General features: G+C 39.7%; 1 protein-coding gene across 1 annotated transcript in view; it reads right to left on the bottom strand.

The window, feature by feature from the left end:
* The window catches only part of LRCH3 (leucine rich repeats and calponin homology domain containing 3), a 102,103-nt gene that overhangs the window by 37,165 nt on the left and 51,830 nt on the right, over nucleotides 1–13,108 (bottom strand). The window contains exons 7-10 of the mRNA XM_049785885.1: nucleotides 11,591–11,684; nucleotides 10,727–10,847; nucleotides 8,419–8,564; nucleotides 2,668–2,744 (exon numbers count right to left, since the gene is read on the bottom strand). Coding sequence (XP_049641842.1) covers nucleotides 2,668–2,744; nucleotides 8,419–8,564; nucleotides 10,727–10,847; nucleotides 11,591–11,684 — 438 coding nt within the window. The remainder of the gene's footprint in view (nucleotides 1–2,667; nucleotides 2,745–8,418; nucleotides 8,565–10,726; nucleotides 10,848–11,590; nucleotides 11,685–13,108) is intronic.

The following is a 13,108-nucleotide window of genomic DNA, read 5'->3' as shown; positions in this document are numbered from 1 at the left end:
GGCCCCAAAATTTGCATTCTTAATACACTGTATGATCCCCCAGTCCCAGCACTACTAGGCTCAAGTAGAAGCACATTTCTGGGTTTAAGCATTGAGTTATGTGGCCTGACTGGTCATATCCTACTGAAAGTCTACCTCCCTTACCCCAACCATGAAAAGGATGGTGAAAAAACATTTAAGAACGAATATTTGGGGCTGGAGAGACAGCATAGAGGTGAGTGTTTGCCTTGCATGCAGAAGGATGGTGGTTCGAATCCCAGCATCCCATATGGTCACCTGAGCCTGCCAGGAGTGGTTTCTGAGCGTAGAGCCAGGAGTGACCCCTGAGCACTGCTGGATGTGACCCATAAACCAAAAAACAAAAAACAAAAGAACTAAGTATTCTAATGCAAAAAAGTATCTTTTCACCTTTATTTTCAGTGCAGCACAATCCACAATAGCCTAAAGTTGGAAACAACCCAAGTACCCAAGAATAATTGAGAGGAAAAAGAAATTATGCTACATATACATAATGAAATACTACACAGCCATAAAAAAGATGAAACCATGCAATTTACTATCAATAGTGTGAATGGATCTAGAGTAAGTGTCATGTTGAGTGAAATGAGAAAAGGAGAGGGGCAGACACAGAAGTGACCTCACTCATATGTAGAATATAAAGAAACATAGTTGGGGAATAACAAATTCCCAAAGGCAAAAAAAATGAGGAACATGAGGACTAGTCTTTAGTAGAAGCTTGTTATTGGGTGAAGGGAGATAGATGGGGAAGGGAACAGACAGTGGTGGCGGGAAGTGGTCATTTTGGAGGAGGCGGCGGTGACACTGAAAGGTGGTCAAGTGCTAGACATGAAACTTGGAAGTAACAATAATGGAAACCACAGTACCTAAAAGAAAAAAAAAAAGATGCCTGCCATAGAGGCAGGCTGGAGGTTTGGAGAGAAACTAGGGACATTAGTGAAGGGAGGTAGACACTGGTGAGGGGTTTGGTGTGGATGCCTGAAACTTTTTTTTTTATTTTGGGCAATACTCAGTGGTGCTCAGGGGTGACTCCTGACTTTGCAGTTAGGAATTACTCTGGTGAATGTTCCCCAGACATACTATCAACTAATATTTGATAAAGGGGCAAGAAATGCAAAATGGAGCAAGGAAAGTCTCTTCAACAAGTGGAGTTGGGACAACTGGTCAGCTACATGAAAAAAAAAGCAAACTCAGACCTTCAGCTAACACCATGCAAAGGTCAAATTCATATGGATTAAAGACCTTGATGTCAGACCTGAAACCATATGGTATATAGAACAACATGTAGGTAAAACACTCCATGACACTGAGACTAAAGTCATCTTCAAAGAGGAAACAGCACTCTCCAAACAAGTGGAAGCAGAGATAAACAAATGGAACTATATTAAGCTTCTGCACCTGAAAGGAAATAGTGACTAGGATACAAAGGCCACTCACAGAATGCGAGAAACTAGTCACACAATATCCATCAGATAAGGGGCTAATATCTAAGATTTACAAGATACTGACTGAACTTTACAAGAAAAAAATCTTATCCCATCAAAAAATAAAGAGAAGAAATGAACAGACAATTTCTCAAAGAAGAAATACAAATGGCCAAAAGGCATATAAAAATGCTTCACATCATTAATCATCAGGGAGATGCAAATAAAAACAACAATGAGATACCATCTCATGCCACATGGACTGGCACACATCACAAAGACCAAAAACAAATCAGTGCTGGCAGGGATGTGGAGAGAAAGGAGCTCTCATTCACTCCTGGTGGGAATGCCGTCAGTCCAACCTTTATGGAAAACAATACAGTATGGAGATTCCTCAAAAAACTGGAAATTGAGCTCCCATATGATACAGCTAGGGATATACTTTAGGAACACAAAATTACAATTCAAAAATGCCTTCCTCACATATATTCATTGCAGTGCTATTTATAATAGCCACACTGGAAACAACCAAGATGCTCTTCAACAAATGAATGGCTAAAGAAACTGTGGTACATATACACAATGAAATATTACACAGCCGCCAGTAGAGATGAAGTCATGAAGTTTTCCTATATATGGATGATCATGGATGCTGAGTGAAATAAGTCAGGGGGAGAGATATACACACAAAATAGTCTCACTCATCTATGGATTTTACTCCTGGCTATATGCTCAAAAATCGCTCCTGGCTTGGAGGACCAGTCTGAGTGGAAGACAAATACCCTGCTCACTGTAATATCACCAACTAACACCAATCTCTGCTTGGTTTTGTTTAATACACTATGAAAATTATCTAATTTTCTTAAGCCTCTGCCTTCTCGTTTCTTTTGAATTTTGGGCAGCACCAACAGTGTTCAAGGCTTACTCTAGGCTCAGCACTCAGTGATCACTCATAGTGGGCTTAGGAAACCATAGAGTACAAGGCTCTACACATTGTACTATCTCTCTGACCTCCCCTTTACTTTGAACACACACCAGTTTGGATTTGTTCTTATAAAATCACCAAAACTGCTCTCCTTAAATTTGGGGCTTACATTTTCAAATCTAATAGTTATAGCTAAGGTTTTATCTGACATCTCTTTCAACAGTATATGACACTGTTATCTCCTGAAATTGCTTATTATTGTAACTTAACATCAAAATAAGTAGATTTTGTGTTTCAAACCTGTTTTTATGTGAATATCTTCTCATGTCTTCTGTTTTATGAATTTCCCTAATGGGTACTGGCTTTACTGGTGTAACCTAGGTAAAAAAAGAAAAAAAAAAGCAAAAAGTCAACACATTTACATATGTAGCCTGAACACAAACATAAATAAGTTTAATATTCAACTTGGAATTTAGGGATCTAAATATTACACTACGAGTATTCTTCCACCCATTTTTACTGAAATGCCTTGATTTTCTTTATATACTGTTTATGCAAATTACAATAGCCAAAATAAGCATGAAGCAGCATGTTCCTAACACAACAAAAGCAACCCCTAAACATCTATACCATCAGGTATAGCCAAAAAATAAAAATGAAAACATAACCCACACGTAGCAAATGACCATTTTACCCAAAATTGCAAAGATTCAATGTAATAGTCATCAAAATTCCCAAAGCAATCTTCAAGGCCATAGAAAAAAAAAAAAAACACTGTTATAAATTGTATGAAAACATAAAACTCCCCCAACAGGAGTAATAAGCAAATTTACTTCCTATTGTTTGTTACAACACAAAAGCAAATGGAATTATCAAGATATATAAATAAAGGTCCATTTGAAATAACTGTTGTATCTTTCAGTGTTGTTACTAAGTCACTGAAGATTCAATGGGCTATGGTTGGTGCTAGATGAACCTTCTGGGCTATGTTTAGGCTTACTGAGCTTCGTAGTCTTCTTTTTTTTTTTTTTGTTTTTGGCCCACACCCGGCGGTGCTCAGGGGTGACTCCTGGCTGTCTGCTCAGAAATAGCTCCTGGCAGGCACGGGGGACCCTATGGGACACCGGGATTCGAACCAACCACCTTTGGTCCTGGATCGGCTGCTTGCAAGGCAAACGCCACAGTGCTATCTCTCCGGGCCCAGCTTGGTAGTCTTCTGTGTAACAGATTCTCTGTGATCCTAATGGCTAACACTATTATGAAATTTTGAGGTGCCACATGGTTGCTAGGATTTACAGTTTGGATTGGCAGTTTATTAAATTTAAGTTATGGGGCTGGGACATTTCTGTCGGGTGTTGGGTGTGGTGATGGGCTGTTGAACTGCCAAACAGAAAGGGGACTCTACCCCCACCCATTCTTAGAAAATCTACAGGTAAGCCGGAGAGAGAGAACATTGGTAGGGCATTTGCCTTGCACGTAGTGAACCAGGAAGGATGGTGGTTCGAATCCAGGCCATATCATGTGGTCCCCTGTGCCTGTCAGGAGTGCAGAGCTGGGAGTAACCCATGAGCGCTGCTGGGTGTGACCCAAAAACCAAAAACCAAAAAAAAAAAAAAGAAAAAAAACCTATAGAAAACCTATACATATCAGCTCGGACTAGACTAACTGGGAAGAGCCAGCAGCCATCATTTTCTTTTGGAGCTTGGTAGAGGAGCTGGGCCATTTTTCTGCTAGGAAGATGGTGGGTTTTCTGATGGAAGAGTGGGATGGAGTGGGGTGATCTTCGGCCACCCCATTCTGAAAATATCCCAGTTTTCAGCCTGTAATCTAAACCCACCTAAGATGGTTCAGCTGCCCATATTATCTGAGTAAAGTTTTGGGGCTGGTTCATTTCTGTTAGAAGGTGTAGTACTGGGCGACTGCGTCTTCAAGAGAAAAAGGGAATCTACCCCCACCCATTCTGAAAGATCCTAGACCAGAACTATTTGGGAAAAGTCAGTAACCATCATTTCTTTTTTGGAGCTTAATAGAAGACTAAGTTTAAATTTTTTTTTAAGTTTAATTTTTTTACATGAAGCTACACTACAGAACCTATAGCAATCAAAAGAGTATGATAATAGAATGAAGGCAGATACTGAAGACTAAAGGAATGGAACAGAAAGTTTAGAAACAGTTAATGAAAAAGGAACAAATTGCAGGAACTGAAACATGAAAAGTATTTTCACCAACTTTTGCAAAAATGAGTTAACTTTTTCAGAATGAGGGGTGGGAGACCACCCCCTCCATCCCACTCTACTGTCAGAAAACGCACCATCTTCCAAACAGAGAAAGAGCCCAGCTCCTCTACCAAGCTCAAAACAAAATGATGGCTGCTGACTCTTCCCAGGTAGTCTAGTCTGAGCTGATACCTGTAGGTTTTCTAAGAATGGGTGGGGGTAGATTCCCTTTCTGTCTGACAACTCAGCAACTCATCACTACACCCAGTACCCGACAGAAATGGCCTAGCCCCAAAACTTAAATTTAACAAACTGCCAAACCAGATATATAGATCCTAGCAACCGTGTGGCACCTCAAAATTTCATAGTGGTGATAGCCAGTAGGATCACAGAAAATCTATTACATAGAAGACCACCAAACTCAGTGAGCCTAAACATAGCCTAGAAGGTCCATCTAGCACCAACCATAGTCCACTGAATCTTCAGTGACTAAGTAACAATACTGAGAGATATAACAAGTATTTCAAATTGACCTCTATTTATTTAAGTCTTGATAATTCCATTTATCATTGTGTTGTAACAAACAATAGGAAGTAAATTTGTTCACGCCCGCAATGGGGGAGGTGATGGAGGTGGGTGGGAAACTGGGAACACTGGTAGAGGGAAGGTCATACTGGTGATGGGATTTGTTTGAGCATTTAATGTCTGAAACAACTTTATTATGAACAATTTGTTAAATCACAGTGTTATTAAAAAAAAGTGCTGGGGGCCCAAGAGATACTCTGGACTCTGTGATCAGAAATTAATCCTTGCAGGCTCAGGAGACCATTTGGGATGTTATGGATCAAACCTGAGTTGGCCACATGCAGGCACCTGCTGTGCTATCGCTTTAGCCTCTTTCCCCCAAAATATGTTTTGAGCCACACCCAGTGATGCGCAGGGGTTACGCCTGGCTATGCACTCAGAAATTGCTCCTGGCTTGGGGGACCATATAGGACTCTGGAGGGATCGAACCGCCCTCTGTCCTAGGTCAGTGCGTGCAGGAAAAAACCCTACCACTTGTGCCACCACTCCAGCCCCACCAAAAAAAACTTTTTAAAATTGAAATTAGACCCTTATCTCAAACCTTATACAATGACTAATTTAAAATGGATCAGAGTAAAACTCAAATCCATTAAAGTGTATCAAGGAAAGAGCATAAAAGTTAAAAATAAAAACAAAGTGTATCAAGGAGAACAGGTAAAATTCTCCAAGAAATTGACTTCAGAATTGTCTTAACATTTGACTCACTAGCAAAATAAAAATAAAAATAAAGCAAAAATAAATATATGGAACTATATATCAAACCAAAAAGTTCTGCATGGTAGAAGAAATAAATAGCTAAAATAAAGACACTAAGTTAAAGAAAATATTTACATACCATACATCTGACAAAGCCTATTACCCAAGACAGGTAAATACTCAAATAAAAAAAGCACAAATACCTCCAAACAACCCTATCAAAAAAAAAAATAATAAGGAGATATCTGAAAAGATACTCCCTCAAAGAAGACATAGAGATGGCCAATAGGTCTATGAAAAACTGTTCATCATCGTGGGTTATCAAGAAAATGCAAATCAAAACAATGAGGTATCACCTTACATCTGAGATAACAGTGTGTAACAAAAGTCTATAAACAACCAGTACTGTTCGAGTTGCTGTGAAAATGGTACACTACTGGTGATATTATCTGGTGTCCCTCGGGAAAATAGTATGAAACTGTCTCAAAAATTAAAAATAAAATTCCTATAAGATCCCCCACTTATTCTATTTCTTAGCATCTACCCTGAGAATACAAAAATATTAATTTGTGAAATAAATGTTCAACATTCTAGATCTAGAAATAACCCATCTGATAATAACAAATAAGTGGTGAAAGAAATTGTGGTATATTTTCACATTAAGTATAATATCTATGCAGCTGCTAAGAAAACTAGAAATCATGCATTTTGCTACAACTTAAATGGAATTTGAGGGTGTCATATTAAGCAAAACGAGTCAAAAGAAGGATAAAATATCAGATTTCACTTACATGTGGAGTTTAAGGAAACAAAACAAGGGGTAATACAGTGGCCAGTGAAAACAAACCCTAAGATTCTGCCAACAGAACTGAATCTGCCAAAGAGAGAGTGAGGTCAGAAGTGGGGAGAGGAGAAGGATCAAAGACAGTGGTGGTGAGAAAAGTCAGATGTCACCACACCTGACAGTGGTCAGAGCGCTTGCCTTGCATATGGCAGACTCAGGTTAGCTCCCCAGCACCCCACTGGCAGTGCTCCTTTGGTGCAGAGCCAGGGATAAGCCATAAGCTCAACTGGAAGTGGCCAACAAAACAAGTAAATGTATAAAAAAAATAGTCATTTTGGGGGCCAGGGAGTACAATGGGAGGTAAGGAGTTTGCCTTGAATATGATCGACTGGGGTTTGAACCCAAGCAACCTATATAATCTCCGAATTCATCAGGAATGAGCCCTAAATGCAGAATCAGAGTAAGCCCTTAGAACTGAGCATGGCTCCAAAAAAAGGGCAAAGTGTCAAACAATAAAAACTACATTCAGAATTATTTATATTAAAAAATTAATAAACATATTTATCAAGACGACTTCATGCTACTTGAAGAACGCCTCTTGAATGTTTGTTATATGCCTTTAGAGCTGATCAATTTTACTCTATTTATAATTGCAAGTAGTTACAGTTCTCAGATGGTATTTAAATCCTGGACCATAAACATGTAATACATTTCTTTTGCAAGTGTATTAAGGAAGTAATAGAAATATTTAAAAATGTATTGTTAATTTTAATTTTGAAATAAATGAAAAATAATAAAAAGCTGGAACCAACAGTCTAAACAATTAAACAACAGTAGTATCCTAGTCTATCCCACTTGAAATAACTCTTTCTACTCATAAAAGCTTTAATTCAACATTGTCCAAAAATGCCCCAACTGTTTCTCAAATAATTCCTGCTCAGAGCCTGGGACCAACTCCAGACTTGAACACCACACACTGAAGTGAGCCATTTTATTATGCTGACTAGATATATTGAGGAATGCGATTTCTACTTAAGACCCTCAGGGAATTGGCAGGCATTCCACAGTGGGTTGAATGCTCTTTTGTTTTCGAAGGCAACTCAATGCTCTACTCTATGAGACATCCAAGAATTTGGATGGCAACAATTTATATTCTGTCTGACTTAGCATAAAAGTGCCAATATAATTATGTTCATTATAAAAATTCTACAGTTAAGTTTTAATTTTGTTTCAAAGATAGCAGTTTGGGTCAATTCTTCGTTGATCCTGATCAAACTGTATCCTGTCAGTAACAATAAAAGAAAAATAAACGAAATAGAACAATGAAAACTATCTACTTCATTTTAGGATATTCTTATGAGTTCTTTAACTCTTTTTGTTTCTTTTGGTTTTTGGGTCACAACCGGCAGCGCTCAGGAGATACTCTGCTCAGAAATCGCTCCTGGCAGGCAAGGGGGACCATATGGGATGCCGGAATTTGAACCACCGACCTTCTGCATGCAAGGCAAATGCCTTACCTCCATGCTATCTCTCCGGCCCCGAGTTCTTTAACTCTTAAGTATTCTGAAATGTCATTTTATTTGAAATCCACCTTGACACTATTGGCCGACTCTTACAATTGGACTAGAAGCATTTAGTAATGACACTGGAGCTAAATAATAAAACAAATAATTACATTTAAACCAATCACTGGCAAGACAAAGTGTTAGTACCATGAACTAATTTTTACTAGGGGGCAGTAACATATTTCAGGTAAAACAGGTGTAGTACCTCATGAGATATTCGCCGCTGTTCAATGTAGGCCATAAACTGGGAACTCAGGCTGTCTCCATCCGGGCCCTTGGGATGTCTCGCTTCATCCTCCTCCTCTTCCACATTACAGCTGTCAATGTAGTCAATCTGATCCAGATCAGGTTCTACTGGCCAAGACAAAAGAGAAAAAAATGTCAAACGAGACAGCCACATGAGACTTTCAAATGCATGGCTTCCTTTTCCCTAATGTTTTCTACTCTGAAAAATGGAAGGAATGAGAAAAGTTACATAAGCCTTTACAATTTGGTCCATGGCTACTTATAAAAATAGGCCCCAGAAAAGCTGTTTCAATTTCCTGAAGAATGCAGTAATTGAAGGCAATTATTGGAGCACAGACCTCTAATGTTTCTTTCCTTTGGACAGCTCTTTACTGTTTTTTTTTTTTTTTTTTAAAAAACTGAGTTTTGAGACAGAGGATGATAATTCTTCTAAACACAGAAAAGTATATTCCTTTCAGTCTCCCAGCCCTCTAATATTTTAGATTGTGGTTTAATCATATTTCTCTTAAAGAGATAAGGGCCGGGGCCGGAGAGATAGCATGGAGGTAAGGTGTTTGCCTTTCATGCAGGAGGTCATTGGTTCGAATCCCGGCATCCCATATGGTCCCCTGTGCCTGCCGGGAGCAATTTCTGAGCATGGAGCCAGGAGTAACCCCTGAGCACTGCCAGGTGTGACCCAAAAACCACAAAAAAAAAAAAAAAAAAAAAAAAAAAGAGATAAGGGCCTAGGCCAGAGAGATAGTACAATGGATAGGGTGCTTCATTCCATGCAGCCAACCCAGGTTTAAACCCTGGCATTCCAAATGGTCTCCTGAGTACCACCAGAAGAGATTCCTGAGTGCAAAATCAGAAGTAACCTCTAAGCACTGCCTGGGTAGAGCCCCGAAACAAAAAACAAACAAAAAACAGTGTGAAGGGGCAGAAAGACCTAACAGTTAATTTGTTTTTGGGTCACACCCAATGGTGCTCAGGAGTTACTCCTGGCTCTGAGCTCAGAAATTGCCCCTGGCATGCTCAGGGGACCATATGAAATGCTGGGGATCAAACTCAGGTCCGTCCTGGGTCGGCCGAATGCAAGGCAAATGCCCTACCACTGTGCTATATCGCTCTGGCCCTAATGGTTAATTTGAAAGAAAAGATAAAATGTAGGAAGAAAATGGTCTTCGAAAGAAAGAAATGTTACTGGTTTCATTCCCATAATTATTGTCCATAATGCTTTTATTTGGAAATGCTTTTATTTGGAAAATTACTTTCTACAAATTATCGTTTTAGATATTTTATAAAAGTATATGGATAAAAGGAATTATTTAAGATTTTAAATTCTTTCTTTTCAAAATATTTGTGGTAAGAACATAAGATATGCATCATTAGTTTCTAGATTTTTTTGTAGCTGAAGGGACTATACAGTGTTAGAACTGAATCAGGGCTGGCCACATAAAAAGCAAGCCCAGTGACGCCTGTACCTTCTCTCTAGTGCTCTATAAGTAACTTTTTAGAAAACTTTCTTTTATTGGGGTCGAAGCAGTGGTGCTAGAGGTAAGGCGTCTGCCTTGCAAGTGCTAACCTAGGACGACCTCAGTTCGATTCCCCGGCGTCCCATACGGTTTCCCCAAGCCAGGAGCAACCCCTGAGCGCCACCTGGTGTGACCCAAAAACCAAAAATCGAAACAAAACAACAAACAAACAAACAAAACATGTAGCCCTGGTAACCTCAAGCACCACCACTGCGCCTGAGTGTCAAGCCATCAGGCCCTCACCACTGGAAGTGGTCTGCTCCCTCTTTCCCAGAACTACTAGTGTGGTCCCTATCCATATATACAGAGAGAGGGAATAGAAATTTAAAAGAACATGGTTAGGTGCCCAGGGAAATAACTCAAAAGATTGGAAAGCATGCTTTGCATGTGGGAGACCTGGCTTTAATCCCAGCACCACATAATCTCCCATGTACTACAAGGTGTAGTCTAAAACACACAGAGAAAGAATGAGTAACCCCAATTTTAGTGACTGTGAAGATGGTTCAAAAGGATAGTGTGCATATTTTGCATGCCAAAACAGTATTTTTAACAAGGCTGAAAAAAGAGAAATTGAAATTCAACCCAAATTCAATTTTGGAAAACAATTTTTCCCAATGATCTCACTCAATCTTAAGGGAAAAGTACATGAAGAGCTAAGAAGCTATGCATACACAGACAAAAGGAATGAATGTGAAAATGATCACGTGAGCATGATTATAAAGACTGGTGGATGTCACCAAGAATCACACTTACCTCCACCATTTGTTACTACTAAACTGTTTCGATGTTCCTGGTATTGGCTTTCTCTTCTTAGTCTTTGTTCTTTAGTAATTTCTGCTACTCGGAGAGGCAGATCTGAAAATTCATCTGTGGGCTTAAAAAATACAGAACATAAAAAAATTTCATTTCAAAAATTTTGACAATGAAGTTATTTAAAACATGGTCGTAATGTAAGTTCAAATTGAATCCAGTTAAGACCTAAGTGACCCAAGGACAATGGTGGAGGGTTTCTGGCGCTTTGGTGGTGGTATAGTAAATTTGCATGCCAAGGGCATAAGTTCTAACACTACTATAAATCAAGTTACCCAATCAAATAAAATTGAACTAAAAATAAAAAGAACAGGGACCCGGAGAGATAGCACAGTGGCGTTTGCCTTGGAAGCAGCCAATTAAGGACCTAAGGTGGTTGGTTCAAATCCCGGTGTCCCATATGGTCCCCCGTGCCTGCCAGGAGCTGTTTCTGAAATGACAGCCAGGAGTAACTCCTGAGCATCGCCGGGTGTGGCCCAAAACCCCAAAAAATAAAAAATAAATAAAAATAAAATGAACGGAACTCAGAGAAGTACTACAGGGGTGAAGGCACTTGCCTTACATATGTCTGGCCCAGGTTCAATTCCTAGTACCCCAACCTCCCCACCCAATATGGTCTCCCAACCACTTCCAGAAGTGATCTCTGAACACAGAGCCTGAAGTAAGCCTACAGTAAGCACTGCTGGGAATGGCCCATTCCCTTTCCCATCCAGTAAAAATAATGAAATGGTATAAAAAGGACACTTTATGTTTTTATCATTTTATATTCCTTAAACAGTAGTTAAAACATAAAAACACAACACTTACTTCATTCCCTGACCATCTCTTATCACCACTGTCCACACTATTAAAACCTGAATCAAGGGCTCCGTAAGGGCGAACTGAGTACAATTCTTCATGGCTGCCAAAAACAAATTTTGTTACTGTGATGTTCTGTTAACACGGGAAATTAACTGGCACAGTTTTGCTAATAAATAGTTTTAAGGCATTAAATAACTTATCTTCATAAGTATATGAGCACTCGTTAATCTTTTAATAGAAAAAAATTCCAAATTAGGGGCTGGAACAATAGTGCAGCGGTAGGACGTTTGTTTGCCTTGCAAGCAGCTGACCCAGGATGACCGATCCCCCCAGCATTCCATATGGTCCCCTCCCAAGCCAGGAGTGATTTATGAGTGCATAGCCAGGAGTAACTCCTGAGCGTCACCGGGTGTGGCCCAAAAACAAAAACAAAAAAGAAAATAAAGAAAAAAAATCCAAATTATATAAGGTAAATAAAATAGCATAATCTCTCATGTTCTCCTTATTGAGCATCAAAAAAAAAATCAACATTTCTATGTCACCACCCATTTTCTATACTCGCAAAGGTTTCAATTTCTGAATATACTCTTCTTTCACAGGTAAATTTCTATATAGAGGAGCTGTCTCCCTGCATAAACAAGAGCTTGAGGTGATACTAGTACCACAGTCTGCCCACATGTTCCCCACATTGCTATTATGGAGAACTGGAGGCCACTAAAAAAATGTACGTACCTAGGGGCCAGAATGACAGTACAGTAGGAAGAGTGCTTGTCTTGTAATCCCCAGCATCTCATATGATTCCTTTGAACCTACCACAAGTGATCCCTGAGCAAAGAGCTGTGAGTCAGGCCTGAATTAAAAATTTAAAAAATGTTTTTACTTATATTGAGGGCTGGAGAGACAGTATGGGATTAAGGTACTTGCCTTCCATGTGGCCAACCCTGGTTCAATCCCTGCCACCTGATACCACATATGGTTCCCCATCACCATAAGGAGTGGCCCCCACTGTCAGGAGTATGTCCTAAATACAGATAAGAGTGCCCTCCCTGGGGCCGGAGAGATTGCTTGGAGGTAAGGTGTTTGCCTTGCATGCAGGTCAGTGGTTAGAATCCTGGCATCCCATATGGTCCTCTGAGCCAGCCAGGAGTGATTTCTGAGCGTAGAGCCAGGAGAAACCCCTGAGCGCTGCCAGGTGTGACCCCCAAACCAAAAAATAAATGAGTGCCCTCCCAGCCCAGAAATCTCCCCTCACCCATTATGTATGCCGAAATGCACAAACCTTCACTATATAAGTTTAATAAAGTGAATCCACCTTTATAACATACATCTTTATCACGATATATTCATTTGTCTAAAATCCTCCCTGCCAATACTCCCTACTCTGTCACTTTCCCTCACCCTCACACTGTATGTTCCTAGGAGGCAACCACCATTCCGATTTTTTTTTCTTCTGACCTTAAATTAGTTAACTTTGCACCATACAAGGGGATGAAGGTTGCAGATAAGGCTGGATGCTAAATAAGA

The sequence above is a fragment of the Suncus etruscus genome, chromosome 13, assembly GCF_024139225.1.
Source record: "Suncus etruscus isolate mSunEtr1 chromosome 13, mSunEtr1.pri.cur, whole genome shotgun sequence".
NCBI classification, from domain to species: Eukaryota; Metazoa; Chordata; class Mammalia; order Eulipotyphla; family Soricidae; genus Suncus; species Suncus etruscus.
Note: the sequence above shows the minus strand (reverse complement) of the source record. Positions and strands in the feature narration are given on the sequence as shown.